This window comes from Hyaena hyaena, unplaced genomic scaffold (genome assembly GCF_003009895.1).
Source record: "Hyaena hyaena isolate Hyena2069 unplaced genomic scaffold, ASM300989v1 scaffold_321, whole genome shotgun sequence".
NCBI lineage: Eukaryota > Metazoa > Chordata > Mammalia > Carnivora > Hyaenidae > Hyaena > Hyaena hyaena.
In genome coordinates this window covers 1,576,383-1,604,362 of record NW_024080953.1, presented here as the reverse complement: position 1 = coordinate 1,604,362, position 27,980 = coordinate 1,576,383, and the positions used below count along the sequence as shown (strand labels likewise).

The 27,980-nt window shown below is 38.7% G+C and overlaps 1 protein-coding gene across 4 annotated transcripts in view; it reads right to left on the bottom strand.

Annotated features, from left to right (window-relative positions):
• The window catches only part of GSK3B (glycogen synthase kinase 3 beta), a 212,931-nt gene extending 201,652 nt beyond the window's left edge, over positions 1 to 11,279 (bottom strand). For 2 of the 4 annotated variants that reach the window (XM_039248912.1, XM_039248913.1), the window contains exon 1: positions 10,633 to 11,279. In XM_039248912.1, the coding sequence (XP_039104843.1) occupies positions 10,633 to 10,720 (88 nt within the window). In that variant the 5' untranslated portion in view covers positions 10,721 to 11,279. The remainder of the gene's footprint in view (positions 1 to 10,632) is intronic. The other 2 variants (XM_039248910.1, XM_039248911.1) reach the window with 2 other exon arrangements.
• Between the last annotated feature and the right edge of the window lie 16,701 nt (positions 11,280 to 27,980).

Here is a 27,980-nt window from a genome sequence, read left to right as displayed (position 1 = left end):
CCCCTCAACGAAGTGTTTTTAAACCACCAAGTGTTTTTAAACCACATACGTCTTATCTGTTCCTTGAAAATAAACAGATTATATGATTAAAAAGAATGACAACAGTGTTACACAATAACATAATTCTTGGACAAAATTCTAAAGCTATACTGTCCAATACAATAACCAATAGCAACATGTGGCTACTGAGCACATAAAATGTGGCTACCCCAAATTAGGATGTGCTAAAAGTGTAAAATACCCAGTAAGCTGTGAAGATTTAGCACACACAAAAAAAGAATGTAACGTATCTCATTAGTAAATTTTGTATCGATTACATATTTAAATGATATTTTGGATTCAGTGGGTCAAAAATATTAAAATTAAATTCACCTGTATTTATTTACTCTTTTTAATGTGGCTCCTAGAAAATTTTATATTACATATATGTTACTCACATTTGTGACTTGCACTATATTTCTATTGAATAGCTCTGGTTTAAACAATTGTTTAACATTAGTTTATTACTTACTTCTGTACTTGCTTTAGGTCATTGCTTCATGTCAGCATGGTAATCACTTGACCATAATGATAGAAACCAACCTCCCAACATCTATGCCTCAGTGTAGAGATATTGAAAAGATGAGACACATGCCAAAAAAGTATGTTGGCTTAACTGTTTTGGAGTAAATGTATAAAAAACAACCAACGAACCAACTAACAACTTTTCTGGATACATTTACCAAGCAGTTAATTTGAGGAGCACTGCTGGCTGATGTCACGAGATTGTTAAAGAGAAGTACTCAGCAATACAAAGAAATGGAATGCAGGGAAATACAAGAGTGGGCCCTGAAGAGTAATGAAATTAGAGGGGCGCCTGGGTGGCTTAGTCGGTTGGGCGTCCGGCTTTCGCTTGGGTCGTGATCTCGTGGTTCGTGGGTTCGGGCCCCGCGTCGGGCTCTGTGCTGGCTGCCGGCTCGGAGCCTGGAGCCTGTTTCGGTCTGTGACTCCCTCTCTCTCTGACCCTCCCCTGCTCACTATCTCTCTCTCTCTCTCTCTCCTAGAAATAAATAAAACATTAAAAATTTAAAAAAAAAAAAAAAAAAAAAGAGTAATGAAATTAGAATGACCGCTGTGTTACAGTAGGACCTGGAGAACAACCAAGCTAGATGTCAGCAATAAGATGAGGTCTCCAAGAAAGGACATTCCAGGAAAAGAACAGACGGTGGGACAGAATCTAGAGAATGCCTGATAAAATTTGAGAGGGGAAAAATCAAGATTATGATCATTGCAAACAGTGCAAGAAAAAGAAAATGCAACAATGAACCATAAGAAAATTAAAAGCAAATGAAATGTGACTGCCACTTTGGAAATGGTTTGATAATTATGTGAAATATTAGTTACCATACAACCTAGCAATTCTACTCGTAAGTATGCACCCAAAGATACGAAAATATATGTCCACACAAAAACGTGTTCACAAATGCCCATAGAAGTATTATTTATACTAGCCAAAAAGTAGATAACAATCCAAATGTCCATCAACTGATGAATGGACAAACAAATGAGGGAACTTTCATACAATGGAATATTATACAAAAATAAAAAGGAATGAAGTACTGATAAATGCTAGAACAATGAACCTAGAAGACATTATATGAAGTAAAAGAAGCCAGTCACAAAAAAGTCACATACTGTAGGACACCTTTCATATGAAATGTTGAGAATAGGCAAATACAAAGAGACAGAAAGTAGGTGAGTAGTTACCTAGCTGGGAGGAAGGAGAATGTGGGCAATGACACGGGTACAGGGTTTCTTTTTGGGGTGACAAAAATGTGCTAAAATTAAATTGTAGTGATAGTTTCACAACTCTATGGACATACTAAAAACCACTGTACATTTTAAGTGAATTTTATGGTATGTGAATTATATCTCAATAAAGCCATTTTTAAAAGGTTTATGTGATCATTGTACACTACTTGTACAATTCTTGCTCCTGCTAAGAATATTGCTTCATGTCTAGATAGTATTATTTGAATAATAATTTAAATAATTATTTAACTAAAAATAGTGGTAAAATTATATTAGCATGAAAGCAAGAGGGCGAGGAGGGTGAGAATAAATAATATCCACGTGAGAAAACAATATCAAAAATTAATTTTAAGAAAGAGGCAAAAGTATACTAATTAAAAATACAACAGAAACTTATACAGGAAAGCAGCTATCATAGTTAAGGTTGCCTGTGAGAAACAGAAATGAGAAAAAGACTGGCTTCCATAATAAGACTTTCTGTACAATTTGATTTCTTTAAATCATATGAATGTGATTATTTTATTTTATAAAAATTAAAAATTCTTTTTAAAAATAGAGTAAGGAGTGCTTGGTATAGAAGCAGAATGAAACCGTGCGCTCTTAAAGAGGTAAAAGGCACAGGCTTCATTGACATTGACGCACTCTGCGCCTCTGATCTCTCAAGAGAACAGGTTTTTCTCCTCTAAAATGTTAGAAAAATGGAAAGTTAAAAGAAAATGTTCCTTTGTGTTTTTCTTTACCATGACAAACTACTTCCAGCAAGAAAGATAATACCTACTTGATACTACATACAGATCATTTCTCAAATACACAAAGAGTAGGAAATATTTTAAATGTGCTAGTGTTCATTGGTTATGAGTATTAACATTTTATGCCATTGCCAAGAGAAGCACTCTCTCATCTTTCCACTTACTCCCCCATCTAACTCAAGTTTATAAAAAATAAGGGTTTAGTAACCTACTAGGATGGAAAAACAGTAACAATTTTCTAGAATAATTGATTTAAATTTTATTTTAATTCTAATATTCTTATCTAAAGCCTGTGTTCGTTTAGGTGTATATACACAAAATATAATTCCATAATAGAAATAACGTGTGAAGAATCAAAATAGCTACAGAAGATACTTAAGAAATTGGAATGCTGACAGACCCCGGGAAAGGGAACTGGTAGTTAAAAAGCAGGAGTAAGACAAAGACATCACTGAAAATCTTGGAAATTTTGAATTATATGAGTAAATTCCAAGTTTTAAAGCACAATATGTAAATCAGACAAGCATGTAATTGTCCATCATATGGCATGCAACAGTGGTTATTACTAATTATTACAGAAGTATGACACACATATATATATACATATAATTAATTACAAACTATTATTGAAACCCTACCAACTCAAAGCCTCCCCCTTCCCTTCAGAGTTTAATGAATAGACCGTGAAAACTATGAAAATCTGATCAGACAGCTAATGTACCTGCAATCCTGGCAGTCTGAAGCCAGGCATAACCCCAGCACCTCAAATTCTTCAGATGCTGCCTCTACAGACTTAAAAATCCAGAAGTAGCAATTTGACTCAGCTCAATAACTTTACAAGTCATGAAGAAAGTGGTTAATCAATTAAAAAGAATTAAATGACTTTATGGAATAAGTGGAAGTAGAAGGAGTCACACTGTTAAGAGATAGGTTAATCCTTCCTTGGAAAGAAATCTAAAACACCCAATCTTTTTAGTTATGTTAGTTAATTAAGCCCATAAGAATTTCTTAGACTTCCAAAAGAGAAAAAATTACTTTGCCATGATTGTCCTTTTTCTTCAGCTCCACAATTAAGATACCGACATTTTCAATTCTCATTAATAGGTCTTAACTGTGTTTAGTGAAGTTACTAATAGCTAATCATAATTCATAAGAAAGCTTATAACCCTATGCGGTACCTTAAACAGAAGACAGGAGCAGGTTAAAACCCAAACAGCAACTCCATAATATCACAAAAGAAAAAACGAAGACAACAAACTTCAAATCAGATAAAATGCTGTTGCTAAATAAGGAATCTATCTGGGCTACCACACTAAAAACTTTAGTACCTTTATCCATATCACTGATATGCAAACAGAGTTGGTCAATGAGACAGAGATGATCCAGTTCTCTTCCTCATCACTTCTGTGACCAATAAATTAAGAGAATGTTTGATGTAGTGAGAAATTATTACAGAACCCCAGGTATCCAGAAAGGACTTTCCTGCCTCCTGCCCTTTTAAAAGAGAGATAATTTAACTTTCTGTAAGTCAACGTTTTGAAAAATTATCAGAGCGATTTCCCCTGGAGTTTGTAAACCTACACTAAGTAATCCCAATATGCCTGCTTTTCTTTTTCTTCTTTTTAGGAGGTGTAATGCTTAATATCAGTACGCATTCATTCTCTTCTACTGTACAGTTTTAAAAAACTAGACAATTGAATGAATTCTATGTGTTAATAATAAAGAAATGTAAATAACAGCCTAAAAACCAACCTATGAACAGTGTTTGTACCATTTGTCTGGGAATTTCAGATGCTCAGGAGCCCTTTTGGTTTACTTCCTGACTGTCAAATACTAATTCTGAAAAAAGGTGATGTTCCAAATAACACAATTCCACATTGACACATAGCTATTATTCTTTTAAAAACAGAAACAACCCTGAAGCCTCACAGTTATAACTAATGTCCAATAAACACTTGACTAACTGGTTGTATATGCATAAAATCAAATACGTATATATACATACACACACACATTTTCATAAAGTTTGTTGTCAACTATTAAAAGGAGGAAGAGAACACTTTAGAATATTTTATAACCTACAGAAAGAGAAAAACAATAATCTTTAATAATGGCTAATTTGGAGAATCACATTCCAATATTACCTGGAAATATAAATACACCAGATTTACTTATGAACAATCAGTACTTTTCAATAAAAAAGTTCTCTGACTGAACATTAAAAAATACCATATATTACTTATTTTTCTTTTTTCACTGGCATAAGCCCTAATATCTCCATTTTCATATTTGTCTTAAGACGTTTTCCTGAAATTTTAAAAGCATTTTTTCAATATAACTATAAATACTTAAGTACTGTATTTGCTAACTGGCATGCCCTGAAACTAATTTCAAAAGCAGTACTAACCACGAAAGTCTTACACTTTACACTGCTAAACTATCAATGAAAGACTATCCTACAAGCAAAAGGCACTCTAGCTTATCTACGGAATCCGAGTAACAGGTAACAGCAATACAATTCTCTGAAACATATGCAATAGAGACCAAGAGCTCTTGAATCAGAATGCCTGGGTTTAAAATCTAGCAAAGCAACTTTTTGTCCAAGTCATCTTGGGTAAATTGCTTCACCTCCCTAAATTTCATTTACCTAATCTATAAAGAGGGGATCATCTTTTGTGCCACTGTTGGCCATGGTATCCTGGAGACAAAAGGAAAAATTGATTTGTCAGAATTAACTGAAAAACAATAAAATACATCACTGCCTTAATCTGATCAAACCAAAATGCTCCTAACAAAACCATTCAATACAAAAATAGAAGATTCGACTATTTACAAAGTTTAAACTTGCACATCCTTTGAAAGTAGACCTTTCTCCTCAAAACATAGACAAGAGTAAGAAGGGGGATTGTAAACTAAGAATCCAAATCTACAAAGTTTTATCTTTATATTTTATACAAGACTAAGTATATTACAGACAAAAATCTATATTGAAATAACTTACAGAACATCTATTAGTATTGTGTATTAATTCACTTTTTAAAAAAACAGAAACCCAGTAATAAATAGAACAGAACAGAATAAATGTCCTTAAAACCAATTTAATGATTAAGAAACTTCTGGAAAAGCAAAATGTTTTCCTTTAACTCTACTGTCAGTTTTTCCTTGTACTATTCACACAGGTCTTTATAGGAATATACATTTCTACATTACATTCAACCGATTTCAAACACAATTCATAAAACCAAAGATTTGTACAATCCAAGATAGGAGCAAAGACTGTAAAGACTGTAACCTCTACTTTAAAACCAGTAAACCATAAAAATACTTCTGTCTTTGAAATCATTCAAAATTCCCTTTCCACCACACCTCCCCACCCAAAAATATGCTAGAAAACGATGCTAAAAATTACAACAAATTCATTTACTTATGGTGATTATGTTCTTAGTAGAACAGTATCTGGGAAATCAGGTTGGTCCTGTTAGTACCAGCGTGTACTCCAGTCACACCCACGCGCTCTCTCGGCCCATTCTCCATTGTAGGGTGGAGCATCACAAGAGACAGCAGACTTACAGCCTGCCTGTCCCCATCCCTATCTCACAATTCCATGAGTCTTATTATAAAGTATGAAATAGTAGCATCAGGGTCAGCATGTGCCTGTTTCACAGCATTCTCTATACACACAAAAACACAGTGCTCGCAGTCTCAGAAACTGCTGCTGACACTTAAAAAACTCAGGCTTCCCCAGCCTTGCTGTTTCACCAAAACATCTGCAATTGAAGTCCAAAACAAGGAGCAGACAGCACAGGATGCAAGAAATGATCTTCATATGAACTATGCCACTGATATGAATGTCACCTCATTTCCTCAATGTCATTCACAATCAGCCATAAACTGATTTGTGAATATCTGGATTCCCTTGAAGTTCTGTCCTAGTATCTGTGCCTTATAGTCATTTCACAATAGCATTCTACAGATGCATGCATCAAGACAGCATGCAATTGTTATGGGAAAGTCTTAGTGTTTTAACAACTCTGGAAAGATCTGGTCGGGAAAGGAATGAAAATTTAATGAAAGTAAAGTTCTAGCTTTCAGTCTCATACACGAGCTCTCTTCCATCTAAACATGGATGATCTAGAAATTGCCTAATTCTAATAACCTAATTTTTAGATGTCAAGGAGATTAAACTCCCTTGGGAACAAGAGTAACTCTAGGCTGCCATGTAATCTGGTTTTGATGCTATACGACTAAATACTGTACAATATGCAACTTCAATTAATTATTCTTTCACTAAAAAAAAAAAAAAAAACTAAAAGGTTTTATATGAGAAAATAACTTAAGAGATCCTCACTTATTTTCCTCTTTCCAAAACTTATACTTAAGCATTGAGCCTACCCAATTAGTTAAATTTGTGCCAAGAGTATACCAAAAGGATGTTACTAATATTTTAAACAAAACCACCATAGACAGTTCCTTGCCTTCTCTTTTTTGAGTTAAATATCATGCAATTCTACAGAAGGAACTGTATAGCTATTAATGCTTATTTAATAACACTTGAGTCTGAATGTGAACAAAAAGGAAACACTGGTTTCACCATAGTAAGTAAAAAGCAATATTTCAAATATACAATGTAAATACATGATTTAAACTTAGGATGATGCTTAACTCAACCAAAAAGGCAAAAAGCATTTGTTGTAAAGTCAACTTTTAATTTCTACTGAGGCCTTCTTCACAAACCAAGTAAAGGCTGCTATTATTACTATTATCATCATTACTTTAAATGTAAGGTTTACCTAAGAATAATCATTATTTATGAAAAAACAGGTTGTAAGCATGTTCCAAAGACTAAATTAAAGGTTAGTTAAAATATCGAAAATTTTTACATCACAGTTGAGTCAAAAAAATATTTTGATTGTTTTCCAATAAATTACCATGGAAGTATTATATTATAACTAGGGTCAAGTGTGAGGCTTTTGAACCTATATAAAAAAATTACTTTCCTTTTTAAGACTTTACTAGAAACCATTTAAATTAAAACCCTTAGTTTACTGCTCTCAAAAATAAATTCAACATTTTTAGGAGAAGAAAAATTAGAAACTGTGCAATTAATAGACTGTAAAGTTAAACATCATTGCCAGTAACCGAATGCTGTCTGAACTTCAAGGGAACCTATTGTACATTAAATTATTAAAAAGTGAACTCATCTACCCTCTCATCAAGACACTTTCTCAGCTTTCCCATTACAATCGACAATATAACTCAGCAGGTCAAGTCTTCCAGACCAACAACATCAGAATTTATTTTTAACTCCTGACTCCTTCCCAAATATTCCCCTTCGATCCAATCCAAAGTCCTGCCAGTTTCCTCATTCACACCATCTCTCAAATGTGTTATTTTCATACCATTTTTACATTTTATTTTATATATTCTCATGAGTCACAATATACCCTACTATCTCCCTTTACTAAAAGGGCTCTGATGTCTACTGTAATCCATTAATTCACCTGCCTAAACCATCTTCAAATATCTTGTTCAACAACCTACAGTAAATCCTAAACTCTCTTTAATCTCCACCAAACTCTTACAGGCCCCCTCTGCCCTTCATCAACTATCATAAACACATTTTCCAAATTCTATCTGTTCTTATTTTCCCATTTAAGGTCCCTTTAACTCAGATTTACCAACTTGCTTTCTAAGTACAAAAATTATCTACCCGCCATACAAAAAAACACCATCTCTGTGCCTCTGTCCATTCCTTCCACCTAGAATCCTTCATGCTTCTCTATAAATTCAAGTGACTGCCTCCTTTAACACCTGTCTTCAAACATATCTCTGGTGGAAGTCTTTCCTCTCCAACTAAGATGCCTCACCCTTGTAGTCTTCATCCCTCTGAACAAAGCATTCTGTTTGTATTCATAATCTTGCAGTCATCATGCTACTGTTTTCCTATTTCTTCCCCATAACCTGCCTTTACAAGTACATGATAAGCTCTTGAGTCCAAGGGCTTTAATTCCTTTATGTATCTTTTGAACAGGGGTCCCTTAGAACAGTAGCACTGTTAACAGATGTTTGATTCGCCTTTCTTTTAAACTGCCCTTAAAGTCAAGTTGTCAAAAAACACAACATTAACAGTGAACTCCAATTTTGTAAATGTTAAGTTGAACTATATGGTAACAGAAAATTAAATGCTTTACCTGCGCACTTTACAAGAGTTACTCCATCCTCCGTCAACATCCACGCTACCAAGAATTACAAAGTCATTTTTGAAGAAAATCCCGAAAACAAAATGAAAAGTCCAAAAATTTAACATTATAAGCCATTCTATTTTGCTTTCTGAAATGGATCTAATAAAATAATTACCTATAACTGATTTTTAGTGGATAGATGAAAAACATAACAACACTCCAGTATCACAAGAGGCTCATAAGTAGCTATTATAAGATCTGCCTCATCATAGCTGAAAACTACCCTAGAATTTTAAAATATTCCTTTCAAATGACCCCATGAAGTGCTTAGAAAGCTTGATTCTTCCCTGAAAAATGCATCATCAGCTCCCCTCTTCACATACCCTGCATTCTGTACTAGTCACTAAAGTAAATAAATAATAGATAAATAACTTTTAAAACTAACCTGCCATTCAAGCTACTACCTTAGCCTACCCGGGTTCAGGCAAGTCCAAAAGCCAACATGAACTGAAACCCTGAGTTCAATTCAAAGTGATAATTTTATGTTGCTTAAGGATATAATAAATTTCAGTAAGAGCAGTTACATATTTTTTTTAAATCTCAGTTATTTCTCTCCTAGGCAACAAAATGTGTTTTCTTTGCCCTCATCGTGTCCCCTTCTCAAGGAATAAGGAAACAATATAGATATTTTTGTCAAATTTTCAAAGTATGGTTTAAATAAGCTGTCACTAAATACCACATCCCTGGAACACTGGATACTTATTATACCAAACACCTCAAGGACACAGACTTTTTAGCACAAATCTGGGACAAAAGTACCATCCAGCAACAACCCTGAACACAAGCTCAAATATCTCTATTATATCCAGGACCACATCCTTCTGCAAAACCCATGACAGAAAGGAGGTCTAAATCCATATTCTTATAACTACACCCATAGTTTTACCTAAACGTGACAGGAAACCAATGCAAGAGTATTTTAAATTGTCCTAAGACAGGACCCCTGACCTCTAGATCATTTAACAAGCGCTGAATGCAATGACACCCTAAAACTGAACTTAATGATGAGTCAGTGACAATTAACATTCAACGTAGTATTTGGCAACATGACAATATAAACCTCAATCAAAACTTGGACTTACTTCCAAGGTACCTTCTGATTAAACATAAATTATATAGTGATAAATTGGTAATGTCAAAACGGGAAGTTTAAAAGATAAAATTAAATCATGTATTCAATTTAAAACAATGCCTGAAGAAATACTGCTGCTACTGGGTCTCTACCCACGGACCCTTTCTAAAGGGAGAACTCCATGCTCGCCTACGAACGTGAATGGTTACTGAATTAAGTTCATCTCTGGATTAAGAACAAACACTTTGTAGTCACACAGACAAGAAACAAATGTTAGCAGACTGTGACACTTAGTGTTTATAGCAAGTATACAAAACTATGATAACACCTAAGATCTGAACTAACTAAAATATATGCCACATTCCAAGAGACATATACTCTGCAAATGTACGTAACGAATGGAATCAAGTCTTGTCCTCTTAATTAAAAAAGACGAGCAAGCAAACATACATCACTATTTTAACATGGAAATACTAAAGCACTTGATAAAGCGGACTACCAAGAGCACAGAAAGTGTAAGAGAAGAAAACACGTTTCAAATCAAATCATCCAAATAAAAAGCCTATTCTCTCAATTCAAGGTTAATGAGACCAGAGGAGGGGTAAGGGAGGAGAAGAGAGGGAGCTGCCTCATCCTTGACTGAAGACAGATTTTTGCCCTTTTCCATTACCTCCGATTACTATGTCAGAAGGTGTAATATTTTAAGATCCTGGTTATTAAAGGTTTCTTATTTTAAGGGTGAGGTGGAAATGGGGTGTAAAATAAAATCAATACTCACTGCTAACTTTCATGCTGCCAAAAGCTGAAGGCTGCTGCACTGGCTTGCAGCTCTCCGCAAAGGAGGTGGTTCTGGGCCGCCCTGACATGATCACTCTCTTCCCGAATAAGCCTCTTTTCCTTCCTCCTTTTCTTCCTTTTGTTTTATGTTGGGTGTTAGGTTAATGATAAATGCAGCATTAAGTTCTTCCACAAGAAGGAAAAAAGAAAAAAAAGACTTCTTCCTCTTGGCTTTTCACTCCTTTTGTACAGCTATAAAAAACGAGCGATGTATTTCTCCTTCAAGACAGATGAGTACGGATATTTAATATATAGATGATTTGAGGCTGGGGAAAAAATACAATTCTTTCCCCTCCCTTTTCTTGAAGGAGAAAAAGGGAGGGGGGAATCTTAAAAAATATATATCACGTGAAACGGGGGCAAATACTTGATTGAAAATAAGTACTTTGAATATTATAATTTCCTCGGGGATTTTTTTTCCGAGTCAATGAAGAAGGGAAGCGGCGGAAGGATCACGAGTCTCACGCTTGAAAAGAAGGGGGGGATGGGAAGGAGGGAGAGGGAGGGGGTGGCTCGGAGATGCGACGGGAAACGCTGCGGCTCCGGCAGCGGCGGGATCCGGCGGGCTGACGGCAGGGGCCCGGCGAACTGGAGGGCGGCGGAATCTCGAGTCAGTCAGAGGCGGGCGGTGGCGGCGGCTTCTCTTCTCATTGCGCCAGGAGCAGCTGCAGGCGGCGGCTGGATCCAGCGGCCATGGCGGCGGCGGTGGCGGAGGCAGCTCCCTTCAGACCCCAGGCAGCGGATCCTCGACTGCTCCCCATACGCCGGGGACATGGGAACCCGGCAACCGCTTCCGTCCCTCGGGGCCCCCTCCCCCGTCCGCGGCACCAGCGCGGCCGCCTCCCGCCCCTCGCCTCTGCTCGGTGCCCGCTCAGGAAGTGTCCGCGCTTTGCCCCCAGCCCGGAGCCCTGTCAGCGGCTGCGGGGCCGGCTCCTCCTCGCTTCCTTCCTTCCTTCCTTTGTCACTCGGCCCGGGCGGCGGCGGCGGCAGCGGCGGCAGCAGCAGCAGCAGCACAAGCCTGCATTCGCCCGGGTCGGGGGCTGTTCTGTGTGAGGAGCGCCGTCTGCGCAGCCGCCTAGCTCTTGCCCACTCCCCCTCCCCCCTCCTACTCGTCCTCCGCCTCCTTCCTCCCCCACCCATCCTTACACCGCCCAGCGCCCCGCCACCCGCGTAACAGGCGTCTGGGAATCGCCGGCCGAGCCCCGTGCCCGCCCACTTAGACTACGGAGCCGAAGCCCGAGCGGAGCCAATCACGAGCGTCGGTTGTTTGTAGCTCCTCCCTGAAAAAGCCGATCGACCTGAGAAACCAATTAGGAAGTGTCGCTGGAAATCCACGCCCAAAAAGCGGAAAATACCGAAGACAGCCGAACGAGAAGGTGGTTCTCCTCGCTCAGTGGCTGGCTAGAACAGAAATTCGACAGTGGCACTCGTGGCCAATCACAATCGCCGGCCCTCACGGAAAAGCTTTAAGAGTTAAGGACGGTGAAACCCGGAGTCACTGGTGAAACAGCACGGCTGGGCGCCGCGGCCGCCTTGTAATTGGCCGAAAACTCCGCTGGGAGTGTACCTCCCTCGGTGATTGGTGAAGCGGTGGGGGCTTCCGAGGACAGTCTGGCCAGTCAGAACGTCTCCTCCCTCTCCAGGGTGGAGAGAAGAAGAAAGAAAAGGGAGGGCGTCTATAAAGCGCCTCCTCATTGGCCTGAAGCTTTGGAGCTAGAGTGGGGGCAAAAGGGAAACGGAGGGAGGCCGAAACCCGTAGCGGCAGCCAATCGGTACTCCCTGCCGTCCAATCGCAAGACCTAGATGTAGTGTGATTGGCCTTCCGCCTCCGGCGGCAGTCCCCGGAGCTGAGGGAAGCTCGGCTGGGTCGTGGCTGACCGTGTGACGGGCTTGCCTGCGGCTGCTCTCAGCCGTGCTGGAAACCGCAGAGAGGGAGCGCGGGCACTCGGCACAGCCGGTCCGAAACTGCTGCGGTCAGCGGCGCTCGGCTCGGAGCGCTCAAGCGAACAGTGAATTTAGGGGCTCTCCCCACCCACCAAGAGGCTCTCCGCCCGGCACGGCTACATCTGCGCCCCCGAGCCTCCGCTCCACCCCGCATGGCGCGTCCCGAGAATCAGCTTGTTCCCCGAAAGGGACGGATCTAGGGCGCCTACCCGGCCGGGTACGAACTCTCAGTCGCTAAAGTAGTAACAAAGCTTTCAGACAGGCAGCGCTTCTGGGCGCTCGAGCCTTGTCCGGCTGCGAGGGCCATTGATAGAGGGAGGCCGACTGCGCCTGGGTGCGCAGCCAGGCCGGGCCTTCTGGAAACGCCCCTGAGAAATGAGCTCATGCTGGATGCACGCGCTCCCTGGGCGCGACTCCCCAGCGCAAAGCGAGCCCTGAAAGCAGGTATAGGGAAATGCCGTCAGGCCGGAAATCCTGAAGCCTCCGAGGAAACGGGGAGCCAGGACAGCTCATAGCTTTTGGTCCTTTGGAACTTGGATGATCTATAAAGTACTGGTGAAGTAGGTTTCACGCGTAGGCCGGTGTTCATTGTTCTACAGAGAACCAATTTCTTTGGTTTGCCTTAAGACTGTGAGGTATGGCTACTCGAGGATAGCAGAAAAAGAATGAGTAGCTGCCATCCTGATCCCGTGGTGCCTGTAATTTCCACCTGCACAGTCATACTTTTTGTGAAGATACCATCTCCAGAAAGCCCATGTAAAAATCCTCAGAGTTGATCAGATTACCTAGCTATTGCTTTGAAATACTTGTGAGGGAGTAAGCTTTGATGGGAGACAGGAAAGGTCTAGATAGGGTTTGCAGACTCAAATGTCTACGAGGGCCAGAAAAGTAAAGCGAATGAATGGAACTGGCCTGGTATAAGACAACGGAAAATAGTAAGAAATGTGGCAAATTGTTGTCCATGCTGTAATTGAAATGAGCAGCTGTTCAGCTTTAGCAGATTGTTGCCCACAGGAATGTGGGTCCAGTGTTCTGAGGCATATGAATTTTTCCCCCCAAGAGAAACCCTAAATCTGCATTTTTTTGTGTGAAATCTCTCAGTTTTTAAATGTTGGCAACCAATATTCAGAAATCTGCAGGCCAAACTTAAAACATCCAGGAATAGATATAACCAACATGCAGTAAATTTGTAATATCAAACCTGAGCATAGGTTTTATAGCCAATAGACGCTCTTGCTCTTTGCAATTCAATAAAACATGAGGTCTCTGGAAATCATGGAAAAGGATAAAGAATGTTAAAAAGCAAACTCAGTATATGGCAACTTGGGTGAATGCTGTTTCTCCATGCCGTTATGAGAGAGATTTGCTGAGCGTCTGGGTGGCTCAGTAGGTTAGGCGTCTGACTTCGGCTCAGGTCATGATCTCACAGTCCTTGGGTTCGAGCCCTGTGTCCGGCTCTGTGCTGACTTCTCAGAGTCTGGATCCTGCTTCAGATTCTGTGTCTCCCTCTCTCTCTGCCCCTCCCCTACTCGTCCTCTGTGTTTGTCTCTCAAAATAAAAAAAATAAAAGACATTAAAATTAAAAAGAGAGAGAGAGAGAGAGAAAGACCTTTGCCTCTAATACCCAAAATGCTGTGAAGCAAAGCTTCAAATCCTGCTTCCTCTTTGCTCCCTATCACTACTTCCAATTATACCAGCAGGGAACTGGATGACAAAAGTTCAGGTTATGCAAATTGGAAGCATGGCTATTCTTGCATGTACAACAAAGCACAAAAATAGTCATATTTACTGCCTCCAAATATTTTAAACTGATGCTGTTATTAAAAAAAAAAAAAAAAATCTGACCAGTGCACTTGAGTAGCTCAGTCAAGTGTCTGACTCTTGATCTTGGCTCAGGTCATGGTCTCACAGTGAAATCGAGCCCCAAGTCGGGCTCTCCTCTGTCAGCTGCTTGGGATTCTCTCTTCCTCTCTCCAACAGAGAGAAATTTTACAGGAAAAAAAAAAAGTAGTTCAGTCTAGAATTAGGGCATAAGAGGAAGCTTATGAGAAAATACAGTACTGAAATTAACATTCTGTGATCCTCTGCACTTTCAAACTCTCGCTTTACCTTCCCACCTGTTGTCAACCACTTAGCAACTTATAATAATTTTATAAGTTTATTTATTTATTTTGAGAAAGAGAGAGAAAGAGCGAGAAGGGGAGGGACAGAGAGAATCCCAATCGGGCTCCATACTGTCAGCACAGAGACTGACTTGGGGCTCAAACTCACATACTGTGAGATCATGACCTGAGCTGAAACCCAGATTCAGACAGTTAACTGACTGAGCCACCCAGGGGCTCCTATAATAATTTTAATAGGTGATATTTACTGAGTGTTTACAATGTCCTAGACACTGTTATAAAGTGCTTCACACCTATTATCTCAAATTTATAATACTGTGATGTAAGTCTGTGCTGACAGTATCTAGCCTATTTGGGATTCTCTCTCTCCCTCTCTCTCTGCCCCACCCCTGCTCTTGCTTTCTCTCTCTCTCAAAATAAATAAAAAATAAACTTTAAAATAAAATGTACAATGAACTGGCTTCTGTAGTAGTAACAAATATTTGTATAGCAGTTTGCAGTTAGGAAGTACTATCATGTTTAAGAAGCTTAAGAAGCACTATTATGAAATTATTATTGTTTTTACAAATGAGGAAACTATAGAGTAAGTGACCTACTTAAAATCACTTAGCTCCATTTTTAATTGAAACTAGAAGAAACTATAGGCAGGTTTAAGGATGAAGATACCAAATAGAATAGGAGATGCAATTTAAATGAACCCACAGTCAACCATTCCAAATAAAAGCCCACAAGCAAATTCTTATTTAGCCAACATATAGCCAACCTAAATGTTGGGTGGTGGTCTTCACAATTTAGGATGGTCTCTCTTCTCCAGATACTTGCAGTCAAACACTATAAGATGAACAAGAGTTGGTTAATGAATTCTAGGAAAGCCCTCCAAAAACAAGGTCAAAGATTAAAAGAAAGGGAAAATATATTTTACATTTATTTGAGTGCCTATTTAATTCTACTCAAAACCACTAAGAGATAGGTGTTATTAGCCCTTCTTTTAATAGATGGAGGAAAGTATAAGAACATCACTAAAGGTCACATGATCAATAAATGGCAGAGGTGGGAAAGGATCTACACCTGACTCTCTTTCTACTAGATCACTCTGCCCTCCATCAAAAAAGTAACATAATTTATAAAATTATAGATGTGTGTGTGGTGTCCAGAAAGATTAATTTTGAAGGTATTTTGGATGATCTTTATTGTTTCCATGCTTTCCAGTATTCATTTTCCACTTTTATATGCAAAACAAACACTTAAGAAGAAAAAACAAAGGTAGGAATGGAGAAGAACTAAAGAAAAAATAAAATTGCTCAATTTGATTGGGAATTAACAAACTGAAAAGTACAGAGGTACCTTAATAACTTTGATAAGTGTTCCACAGGAAAGTTATCTAACAGGAAAGTAGCAGATGCTAGACAGGCACTTTTAGAGGGATTCAAAGAGGCAATTTCAGGGCTGAGCAGAAAAGGGAACTAGAAAAATAGGCATCTTTAAAGGGTCTGAAGCAACAGAAGAAATGTGCCCCTCCCTCGGTAGTAGGCTTCAATGCCAAAAAAAATTGGTCATTACTGACACTACCATTTAAATGGGCCAGTTTTGGGGCACCTGGTTGGCTCAGTTGGTTAAGCATCCAACTTCAGCTCAGATCATGACCTCACACTTCATGGATTCGAGCCCCACTTTGGGTCGGGCTCTGTGCTGACAGCTAGCTCAGAGCCTGGAGCCTATCTTCGGATTCTATGTCTCCTTCTGTCTCTGACCCTCCCCTGCTCACGCTGCCTCTATCTCTCTCTCAAAAATAAATAAAACATTTAATAAATAAATAAATGAGCCAATTTTATGTCTAAGAGAGATGAAGTGACCTATTGACTATAATAGAAATCATCAGAGGAATTTATTTTGGCAGCAGTATCAAGAGCCATTTTGAAAATTGTACCCCTTTTTTAAGTTTTTATTTTATACCAGTTATTTAATATACAGTATATAATATTAGTTTCAGGTGTACAATACAGTGATTCAACACTTCCACACAACACCATGGCACTCATCACAAGTGCACATCTTAATCTCCATCACCTATTTAATCCACCCTCTATCCCCCCACCCACTTCCCCTCTGGTAACCATCAGTTTATTCTCTGTAGTTAAGAGTCTGTTTCTTGGTTTGCCTCTTTCTCTTTTTTTCCTTTGCTCATTTGCTTTCTTTCTTAATTCCACATATGAGCAAAATCATATGGTATTTGTCTTTCTCTGACTGATTTATTTTGCTTAACATAATACTCTGTAGCTCCATCCATGTCACTGTAATTGGCAAGGTTTCATTCTTTTTTATGGCTGAGTAATATTCCATTGCGTATATACCACATCTTTATCCATTCATCAGTCAGTGGACATTTGGGCGGTTTTCATAATTTGGCTTTTGAAGATAATGCTGCTATATTCATCAGGGTGCATGTATCCCTTTGAATTAGTATTTTTGCATTCTTTGGGTAAATACCTGGTAGTGCAATTACTGGATTATAGGGTAGTTCTATTTTTAACTCTTTGAGGACACTCCACACTGTTTTCCAGAATGGCTGCACCAGTTTGCATTCCCACCAACAGTGTAAGAGGGTTCCCCTTTATCCATATCTTTGCCAGCACTTGTTCTTTCCTAGGTTGTTGATTTTAGTTATTATGAGAGATGTGAAGTGATATCTCATTATAGTTTTGATTTACTCTTACCTGATGATGAGTGATGTTGAACATGTTTTCATCTGTCTCTTGGCCATCTGCATGTCTTCTTTGGAAAAGTGTCTATTCATGTCTTCTGCCGATTTTTAAATTGGAGTATTCATTTTTTATGTGTTGAGTTTGACAAGTTCTTTATAGATTTTGGATATTAACCCTTTATCAGATATGTCATTTGCAAATATGTTCTCCCATTCTGTAGGCTGCCTTTTATTTTTTTTTATTGTTTCCTTTGCTGTGCAAAAACTTACTCTGATGAAGTTCCAACTTCACTTGACATAGCTAGAAAGAAGTTGCTACAGCAAGTGTCAAAGAGGTTACTACCTATGTTCTCTTCTAGGATTTTTATGGCTTCAGGTCTCACATTTAGACTTTTAATCCATTTTGAATTTATTTTTTGTGTATGGTATAAGGCAGCATGTTTCTGTCCAGTTTTCCCAAAACCATTTGTTGAAAAGACTTTTTTCCATTGGATATTTTTTTCTTGCTTTGTCAAAGATTAATTGACCATATAGTTGTGGGTTCATTTCTGGGTTTTCTATTCTGTTCCTCTGATCTATGTGTCTGTTTTTGTGCCAGTACTATACTGTTTTGATTAGCTTTTTAAAAAAATATTCATTTATTTATTTTGAGAGAGAGAGAGAATTCGTGGGGGAGGGGCAGAGAGAAAAGGAGAGAGAATTCCAAACAGAATCTGCACTGTCAGCACAGAGCCCAATGCGAGGCTAGATCTCATGGAACCATGAGATCGTGACCTCAGCAGAAATCAAGAGCCAGGGGCGCCTGGGTGGCTTAGTCGGTTAAGCGTCCGACTTTCGCTTAGGTCATGATCTCGCGGTTCGTGGGTTCGGGCCCCGCGTTGGGCTCTGTGCTGACTGCCAGCTCAGAGCCTGGAACCTGTTTCAGTCTGTGACTCCCTCTCTCTCTGACCCTCCCCTGCTCACGCTGTCTCTCTCTCTGCTAGAAATAAATAAAACATAAAAAAACAAAACAAAACAAAAAAAAGAAATCAAGAGCCAGACTTCAAGTTAGGAATTATGAATTGAGGTCTGGAATTGTGATGCCCCCAGCTTGCTTTTCTTTTTTAAGATTGCTGTGGCTGTTCAAGGCCTTCTGTGGTTCCATACATATGTTAGGATTGTTTATTCAAGCTCTGTGAAAAATGGTGGTGGTATTTTGATAGGGATTGCATTAAATGTGTAAATTGCTTTGGGTAGTATAGACATTTCAAGAATATGTGCTCTTTCAATCTACGAGCATGAAATTTTTTTCCATTTCTTTATGTCGTCTTCAATTTTTTCCTCAGTGTTTTATAGTTTTTAGAGTACAGGTCTTTCACCTCTTCGGTTAGGTTTATACTTAGGTATCTTACTGGTTTTGGTGCAGTTGTAAAGGATTAATTCCTTAATTTCTTTTTCTGCTGTTTGATTATTGGTATACAGAAATACAATGGAATTCTGTACATTGATTTTATACCCTGTGATTTTACTGAATTTTGTCAGTTCTAGCAGTTTTTTAGTGGAACCTTTCAGGTTTTCTATAGATAGTATCATGCCATCTGCAAATACCAAAAGTTTGACTTTTTCCTTGCTGATTTGGATGCCTTTTATTTCTTTTTGTTGTCTGATTGCTAAGGCTAGGACTTCCAGTAGTATGTTAAATAAAAGTAGGGAGAGTGGGCATCCTGTCTTGCTCCTGACTGTAGTGGAAAAGCTCTCAGTTGTTCCCCATTTAGGACATTAACTGTGGATTTTTCATATATGGCCTTTATTGTGTTGAGGTATGTTCCCTTTCAACCTACTTTATTGAGATTTTTTATCATGAATGGATGTTGTACTTTGTCAAATGCTTTTTCTGCATCTATTGAAATGATCATATGGTTCTTATCCTTTGTTTTACTAATGTGATATATCATATTGATGAATTTGTGTGTATTGAACCACACTTGCAACACAGGAATAAATCCCATTTGGCCATGGTGAGTGATTTTTTTAAATATATTGTTGGATTTGGTTTGCTGCTATTTTACTGAGAATGTTTACATCCATGTTCATTAGGGATATTGGCCTGTAGTTTTCTTTTTTATTGGAGTCTTTAGTCTGGTTTTGGTATCAGAGTAATGCTGGCCTCATAAAATGAATTTGGAACTTTTCCTTCCTTTTCTATTTTTTGCAATAGTTTGAGAAAAATTAGTATTAACTCTTTTTGAAATGTTTGGTAGAATTTGCCTCTGAAGCCACCTGGTCCTGAACTTTAGTTTGCTGGGAGCTGTTCAATTACTGATTCAATTTCTCTGATGGTTATTGGTCTGTTCAAGTTTTCTATTCCATCCTATTTCAGTTTTGGTAGTTTGTGTATTTCTAGAAATTTATCCATTTCTTCCAGTTTATCCAATTTGTTGGCATATAGTCTTTCATAATAGTCTCTTATAATTGTTTGCATTTCTGTGGTGTTGGTTGTTATTCCTCCTTCTCATTTGTGATTTTATTTATTTGGTTCCTTTCTATTTTCTTCTTGACATGTCTGGCTAGAGGTTTATCAATTTATTTTTTGTCAAAGAACCAGCTCCTCGTTTCTTTGATCTATTGATTTTTTAGTTTCTATATCATTTATTTCTGCCTTAATTTTTATTATTTCCTTTCTTCTGATTTCCTTTCCTTTCTTCTTCTGACTTTAGACTTCATTTTTTACCCCTAACTTCTTTAGATGTAAGGTTAGGTTGTTTATTTGAGATTTTTCTTGCTTCTTGAGGTAGGCCTATATTGCTATATACTTCCATCTTAGGACCACTATTGCTGCATCCCAAAGGTTTTGAACTGTTGTGTTTTCATTTTCATTTGTTTCCATGTATTTTTTTTTAAATTTCGTCTTTGATTTCCTGGTTGACCCATTCATCGTTTAGTAGCATGTTTTTTACCCTCCATGTGTTTGTGGTCTTTCCAGATTTTTTTCTTGTGGTTGACTTCTAGTTTCATAATGTTGTGGTCAGAAAAGTTGCATGGTATGATTTCAGTATTTGTTGAGGCCTGTTCTGTGACTTAATATGTGATCCATTCTGGAATATGTTCAATATGCACTAGAAAAATATGTGTATTCTGCTGTTTTAGGGATGGAATGTTCTGAGTATATCCGTGAAGTCCATCTGGTCCAGTGTGTCATTCAAAGCCATTTTTTTCCTTGTTTTTTTTTTCTGTTTAAGTGATCTGTCCATTGATGTAACTGGGGTCTTAAAGTCCTCTAGTATTATAGTATTATTATCAATTCATTCCTTTATGTGTGTTATTGACTGTTTTTATATTTGGGTGTTTTCATGTTGGGTGCATAAATGTTTACAATTGAATTGTTCCCCTTATGATTATATATTGCCCTTCTTTGTCTTTTGTTAGAGTCTTTGTTTTAAAGTCTGGTTTGTCCAATATAAATATTGCCACTCCAGGTTTCTTTTGACATCCATTTGCAAGATAAATGTTTCCATTCCTTCACTTTCCATCTGCAGGTGTCCTTAGCTATAAAATAAGTCTCTTGTCAGCAGCACATAGATGGGTCTTGTTTTGTTTTGTTTTTGTCTTTTGTCTTGTTTTTATCTGGCATGTTTAGTCCATTTACAGTCAAAGTAATTATTGATATGTATTTATTGACATTTTATTACTTATTTTGTCATGGTTTCTGGTTATTTTCTGATCTATTTTTTCTTTGTCACTTTTGGTCTCTCCTTTCCCCTCAAAGAGTCCCCTTAAATGAAAAGTGTACCCTTTGATCAACAATAAAAGTTAACTTATCTGGGACACATGGTAGGTGTTTGGAGCACATAAGCCTTTATATAGTAGATGAATTTTTTTCTCTATTTACTGATGTTTAAACTGAAGAACAAGAGAGTAAGTGAATTTTCAGTAATATTTGATTTTTAACTATATTGACCCTCACAGGTTGAAATGATTCCTACAGATATAAATGGCAGATTTTACTAACAGGGCAAGCGCAAGTGAACAAACAAAATAGCAACGTTGACATTCTCCTACTCTTGGTAGAAACACTTCCTCATTCACGTTGTTAGGTGAAAACAATAATGAGCTAATCAAATTTGACAAGAAATTGGCCTCAAAGTTTTGAAATTCTTGAGAAAAATTTTGGAAATACAAAGTTACCATCCACTATTGGTAAAGTCAAAGCCTACCCTAAATTTAAATATGATTGAGATGTAGCTAATGCCAGTGTGAAGTCTTCACAGTTACCAAAATGTTTAAAGACTGTGCATTTGGGACAGTGTTATTAATTTGGGGGGCAGGGGAGAGTAAGAGGTAGAACAAAACATTTGAGGCCTTAGTCAAAAATTTATTTTTAGGAGTGCCTGGGTGGCTCAGTCAGTTAAGCGTCTGACTTCGGCTCAGGTCATGATCTCATGATTTGGAGTTCGAGCCCCGTGTTGAGCTCTGTACTGACAGCTAGCTCAGAGCCTGGAGCCTGCTTCAGATTCTTTATCTCCCTCTCTCTCTCTCTCTGACCCTCCCCTCCTCACGCTGTCTCTCTCTCTCTCTCTCTCAGAAATAAAAAAACATTTAAAAAAATTATTTTTAGGGGCACCTGGGTGGCTCAGTCAGTGAAGTGTCCAACTCCAGCTCAGGTCATGATCTTGTGGTTTGTGGGTTTGAGCCCCACATCAGGCTCTGTGTTGACAGCTCAGACCCTAGAGACTGCTTCAAATTCTGTGTCTCCCTCTCTTTCTACCACTCTCCCATTCATACTCTGTCTCTGTCTCTCAAAAATAAATAAACATTTAAAAAATTGTATTTTTGGGGTGCCTGGGTGGCTCAGTTGGTTAAGTGTCTGAATTCAGTTCAGGTCATGATCTCACAGCTTGTGAGTTCAAGCCCTGAGTTGGGCTCTACTAACAGCTCAGAGCCTGGAGCCTGTTTCAGATTCTGTGTCTCCCTCTCTCTGCCCCTCCCCTGCTCATGCTCTGTTTCTCTCTCTCTCTCAAAAATAAACAAATATTAAAAAATTTTAAATTGTATTTTTAAGTATTGTTTATTAGACCTTATCCTTTTTTTATTCTTGTATATGTCTTATATGTGCATATCACATTAGGTCAAGGATATATGCAGATTATATTGGAGCTGATATTAACATGTTTTTTACTAGTAGGGTATAGGATTATAAAAGTTTGTAGACCACTATTTTAAACAAAGTTCAGTTTTTCAGATGGGTAAAGGGAAGAACATTCCAGGCAAAGAGAAGAGGTTATTCAGGCCAGAAATGTATGTAATGAGGTATTCAGAGAGCTGGAGGTAGTTTGAAATTACGCATATAGGATTAGAATATAACGGGTGCCTGGGTGGCTCAGTCAGTTAAGCATCCACATCTTGATTTCAGCTCAGGTCTTGATCTTAGGGTTGTCAGCCCACATTGGGCTCTGCACTGAGTGTGAAGCCTACTTAAAAAAAATGGGGGACCTGGGTGGTCCAGTTGGGTAAGCAACCTGTTTTGGCTTAGGTCACAATCTCATCGTTCGTGAGTTTGAGCCCCACATCAGTCTCTGCCTTGACAGTGCAGAGCCTGCTTGGGATTTTCTCTCTCTGCTTCTTTCTCTGCACCTCCCACATCTCTGTCTCTCTCAAAATAAATAAATAAACAAAAAAATCATTAAAAATTTTTAAATGTTTAGCATATAAGATACAGACTTAGAGAAAATAAGGGAAAATAATAATCAGATAATAGAGGTGTAGTTAGGTAAGTTATATTAAGTCCATATTATTCAGCCAGTAAAAATGTAAAGACTAAAAGCAACTCAAAAACAATACTAATGGAAAAATATAGGACTTCAGATTATATGTTACCATATTTCCAATTCTGCAAAATATATATACATTTGGATCAAGCCTGAAAAGGAAGACAGAAATTGCAATGATTTTGTTAATATACCAGCATATTAAATTATAGATGAAAGTATTAACTTTAAATGTTTTCATTTAATATTTTTGCAATAAATTCGTTTGATATTAAAAGAAATTTGCCCCCAGACTAACTCATTTCTTCACTGTGATTCACATATTCCTCAGAAAGCCTCTCTGGGTGCCTGGGTGGCTCAGCCCATTGAGTGTCCCACTCTTGATTTTGGTTCAGGTCATGATCCCAGGGTCGTGGTATCCAGTCCTGAGTTGGGTTCTTTGCTGAGCATGGAGCCTGCTTGAGATTCTTTCTTTCTCTCCCTCTGCTCCTCTCCCCAGCACATCCTCTCTCTCTCTTTCTCTAAAAACAAACGAACAAACAAAAAAACCTTTGATTACATGGAATTCCTCAGCAACATTATCCACCACTAACATTTTTATTGATAATCTTTTGTAATATGAGTTAAATTAATAAATCTAGCCAATATCTACTGAGTACATACTATATGCAAGACATCTGTTAGATACCTGATATAAAGAGGTACATGAGCCACCTGAGTGGCTCTGTGCCCTTGGGGGGGGGGGGGGGCTTATCTTATAGGGAAACAAACACATGGTAAATTAAATACATAATTATTTAAAATCACAATTTGAACCCATAAAAAATTTATGAGCCAGAACACAATTTGCTCAAATGAATTGCTCATGCTGTCCTATTTATAATAAGTGAGTGGAAAACACTTCAATCTAAAGTGGATCTTAAAGGATGAGTACTAGGATTTGGAGATGAGGAAAGGAGAGAGGAAGTAAATTATTTTCCACCACTTCATTTCCAACCCATCAGAGAAACCCCCTCCTTAGTAAACTCTGAGGTGGGTGGAGCTGTCAGAGCAATTGAGGGCAATGTGAATCTGTTTATCTGACTTCAGCAAAACCAGTTTGGTTAGAACAGGAAGCTGATAGAGGAGACTAATTGAAGATAAGGTATAAAAGGTAGTTTGGGGCCAGATTTGACAGAGCTTTGAATGTTACACCAAGAAATCTGGGCTTTGTCTTGTAGACAGTGGAGAACTATGGGAGGCATTTTAGCAGATATAAGACATTGTCACTGCAGGAAAGCCTCTGAGGTAACTCACTTATGTGGTTGCTGAAAATGTGCCCAGGATAACAAGACATAGCATAGCTGGTCATGCTTGTTCCAATCAATGAGGTATGCCCAAATGGGAACGTAATGGGTGACTACCCAAAAAGGACAGTGTTTGAAATATTGCCACTATGAAGTAGACTCTGGTTGTATTGAAAGTTTCATATCAATCCTTTGATATATCATATATAAATACTCTAATTTTACCATCCAAAGGACTGTTCTATATAAGATAAAAGGAGAACAAACCTTGATGAATCCTTTTAGGTTTTTTTTTTTTTATGCTTGTCACTTTCTGCTCCAAAGAGGGCATATTATGTTGTTAATATATTATTACTGATTAGGTTATTTTGGGCTATTTCAATATTATTCCATTTCTATTCACATTTTTTCAGAAGAACTTTTTTAGACAACTGTAAGTATTTTGTGTTGATTGAGTATTCTGACTTAAGCATACTCCTCTACAACAAATACTAGGTAGTTCAGACTTGTTTTGTGTACATTATAAGGTAATAGATACAGGCCTGAGAAGTTCTCAGTCAGAACCAAAGTTTGGGAACTCATTAGTGGGCACTAAATCAGAAATGGTAACGATTTTCTTCTTCACTTGGAAATAGGACTCATATTTCAGAATAGAACAAAAATCTTTAGGTCTCTGTTTAATGGTGATGGTAAATGTGGAAGCTACAAGAGAACTGTCATTCTGTTTCTTGGCTATTGAATACCTTTGACTCGGGGGGAAAACTTGAAAAAAAAATGTTGAAGTCCCAAGAAGAAATTCCAGGATGCAGAGAGAGCCTGTCTCCCTTATTGGTTTGTGGCCATCAAGATGCATCATTGCTTGACTTCATTCCTGTACCTATAGGATGGAATTCTAAAAGGGAATGGGAGAGAATGTGCAAAACCCCAAGGAATGTGTGTTCCTATGTAACATCCCATCAGACAGTGTAGAAAATGCCAGATACAGACCAGAAAGGATTTTTGTGGGAGAGGGTTTATAATTCAGTTTTGTAAACCCATTAATATTTCAGCATGTCTGTTGTTCCTTATTTTTACAATTTATATTGTGTATGTATTAGTAGTGTCCAGTGCTTAAAGATGAAAGTAACAATTTAGGAAAAGTAACTAATATTTCCTTAAATAACTCTTACTACTATTTTAGAAGCATTCAGGAGTCTCAGGAAAGCACTAATTCAGACAGTTTGTAGACCACTACTTTAAACAAAGTTCAGTTTTCCAGATGGGTGAAGGGAAGAACATTCCAGACAAAGAGAAGAGGTTATGTAATGCCAGACATGTATGTCAGGAGGTATTTAGAGAGCTGGAGGTAGTCTGAATCTATGTATATAAGATTAAATGTAAGATACAGACCTAGAGAAAATATAAAGGAAAGCAGTATCAGTAATAGAGGTGTAGTTAGGTAAATTATATTCTGTCCATATTATGCAGTCAGTAAAAAACTCAGGTTTGGGTTGGTTTTTTTCTTTTTGAGGAATCAACCAGTGTGACTGTTGAGCACACCGCAACCACTCCTCCCACCCCCCATCAGCACTCTACTTTCTCCAACCATTACCTGAGAATTTGAATACAGTTTTCCCATTTAGTCTTCTTATCAAAAGTGATCCAATTGTCCTAATTGTTATCATTAAACTCTTTGGCTATGATTGTATACATTTTATAAGTTTTGCTGGTTTGCATTGGAAAAGAGGAAAAACCCACTACCGAATATCCTGATGCCACTAGGAAGTGCTTATTATACATCCTCTGTGTGCCCACAACTATGCCAGAGGTGGTGCGAAACACATTTGCTCACAGCAAATTGAGAAAACTGCTGTATATGTTTCAAATCCTGGCTATGGTCTGTTCATCTGTTTTTAAAACATTTTCAATGTCAACAGAGTACTAGCCCTTTTAGAATTAAAACTAAATCACTTACAGAGCCCAGTTAGCTGGAACTCTAAGTAATTAAACTATTCTGTGGTGGTTAAGCTTTTAATCTGGCATGAGAGGAGTTAAAGTGAAGTACTTCTAAGCACCAGAGAAGCCATTGACTGAAAAAAAAAATCGACAGGAATGGGCCAAAGAGGACATACACGTGGTTTGCCTTTAAAGCACTTTCTCACCAACTTAAATGAAATCACATGGAGATGTAAATCATCTCTTGATCTCAGTTCATGTTGTATACATAGTAGTAACTCAAAAATATGTTGGCAAAATGAGCGATATGATTGCAATCGAAAACTGAAACATAATTGTAATGATTAAAATTATAGTTTTATAAAATATTTATAATTTTGGGGGGCACCTGGGTGGCTCAGTTGGTTAAGTGTCTGACTTTGGCTCAGGTCATGATCAGGTTTGTGAGTTCAAGCCCCACTTCAGGCTCTGTGTTGACAGCTCAGACCCTGGAGCCTGCTGTGGATTCTGTGTCTCCCTCTCTCTCTACCCCTCCCTGGCTCATGTTCTGTCTCTCCCTCTCCCTCAAAAATAAACATTAGAGACTAAAAAAATAAATATTTGCATATGGGCAAGGACTCAGAGGAAATGTCCAAGAATAAAAAGTTGTTTGATTCATTTGTTGCTTTTCTGAATGTTTTTTCTTATATTTAAAATGTTTCCATTATTGTTGCTACAATGTAACTTGAGTATCAATTTTGTTTAAATATATGCATTCAAATATAACAGAGAAGCACAGCTTAGGACAAAGCTCTGTCCACCACTAGGGTCCAAATATGTCTTGGCGGGGAGGGGGGCAAGATGGCGGAGAAGTAAGGAGCTCCGTAATTGCACTCGCGCCCATACATCACACAGAAAAGATCTGAAGCCATTGGAAACCTTACAAAACCTGAGACATTGGGAGAAAAAGGACGCAGAATCCACTGAGACAGACTTCTAACATGAGTGCGAACTGGGGAAGATAAAATTGGGCCAGGATCGGAGATCCAGGGTGGGAGGCGATCCCCCTCTACCCTCTACAGGGAGTGAGAGGGGAAAAGGAGAGAGTCTGAAACAGAAAAACCTCCGCTCGGGGGCGGGGGGGGGAACCTCCGCTCAGTGCATAGAAAGACCGCACTTGCCAAATACCTGCACACCAGGTCCCCTCGCGCCAACTGGTCCTGGGGGGGCTGAGCACACAGACTGCTTCTTTGTGCTGCTCCTGGTGGCTGGACTTCAGAGTGGTGGCGCGCCTGCCGCCATTGTAGCTCCTGGGCGGCTGGGGCCCCTGAAAGAGCTGCGCGGACACCAGGCGTCCGCGCTGCTGGCTGGCTGGGACTCGAGAGGGAAGGCAAGGAACTAAAAACTGGGAAATTAGCCTGTGAGTTCGTGTTTCGGGTGACGAGCCATGGAGGGACCCGGTTTTCCTCACTCCAGCGGGCTCGGGCTCCGGGCACCCGGCAGGCAAGCCCCTGCCCATGCGCGCCAGCCTGACCCAGAGAAGGAAGCAGCGATTCTGACTCCGCCCCCAGAGCGCT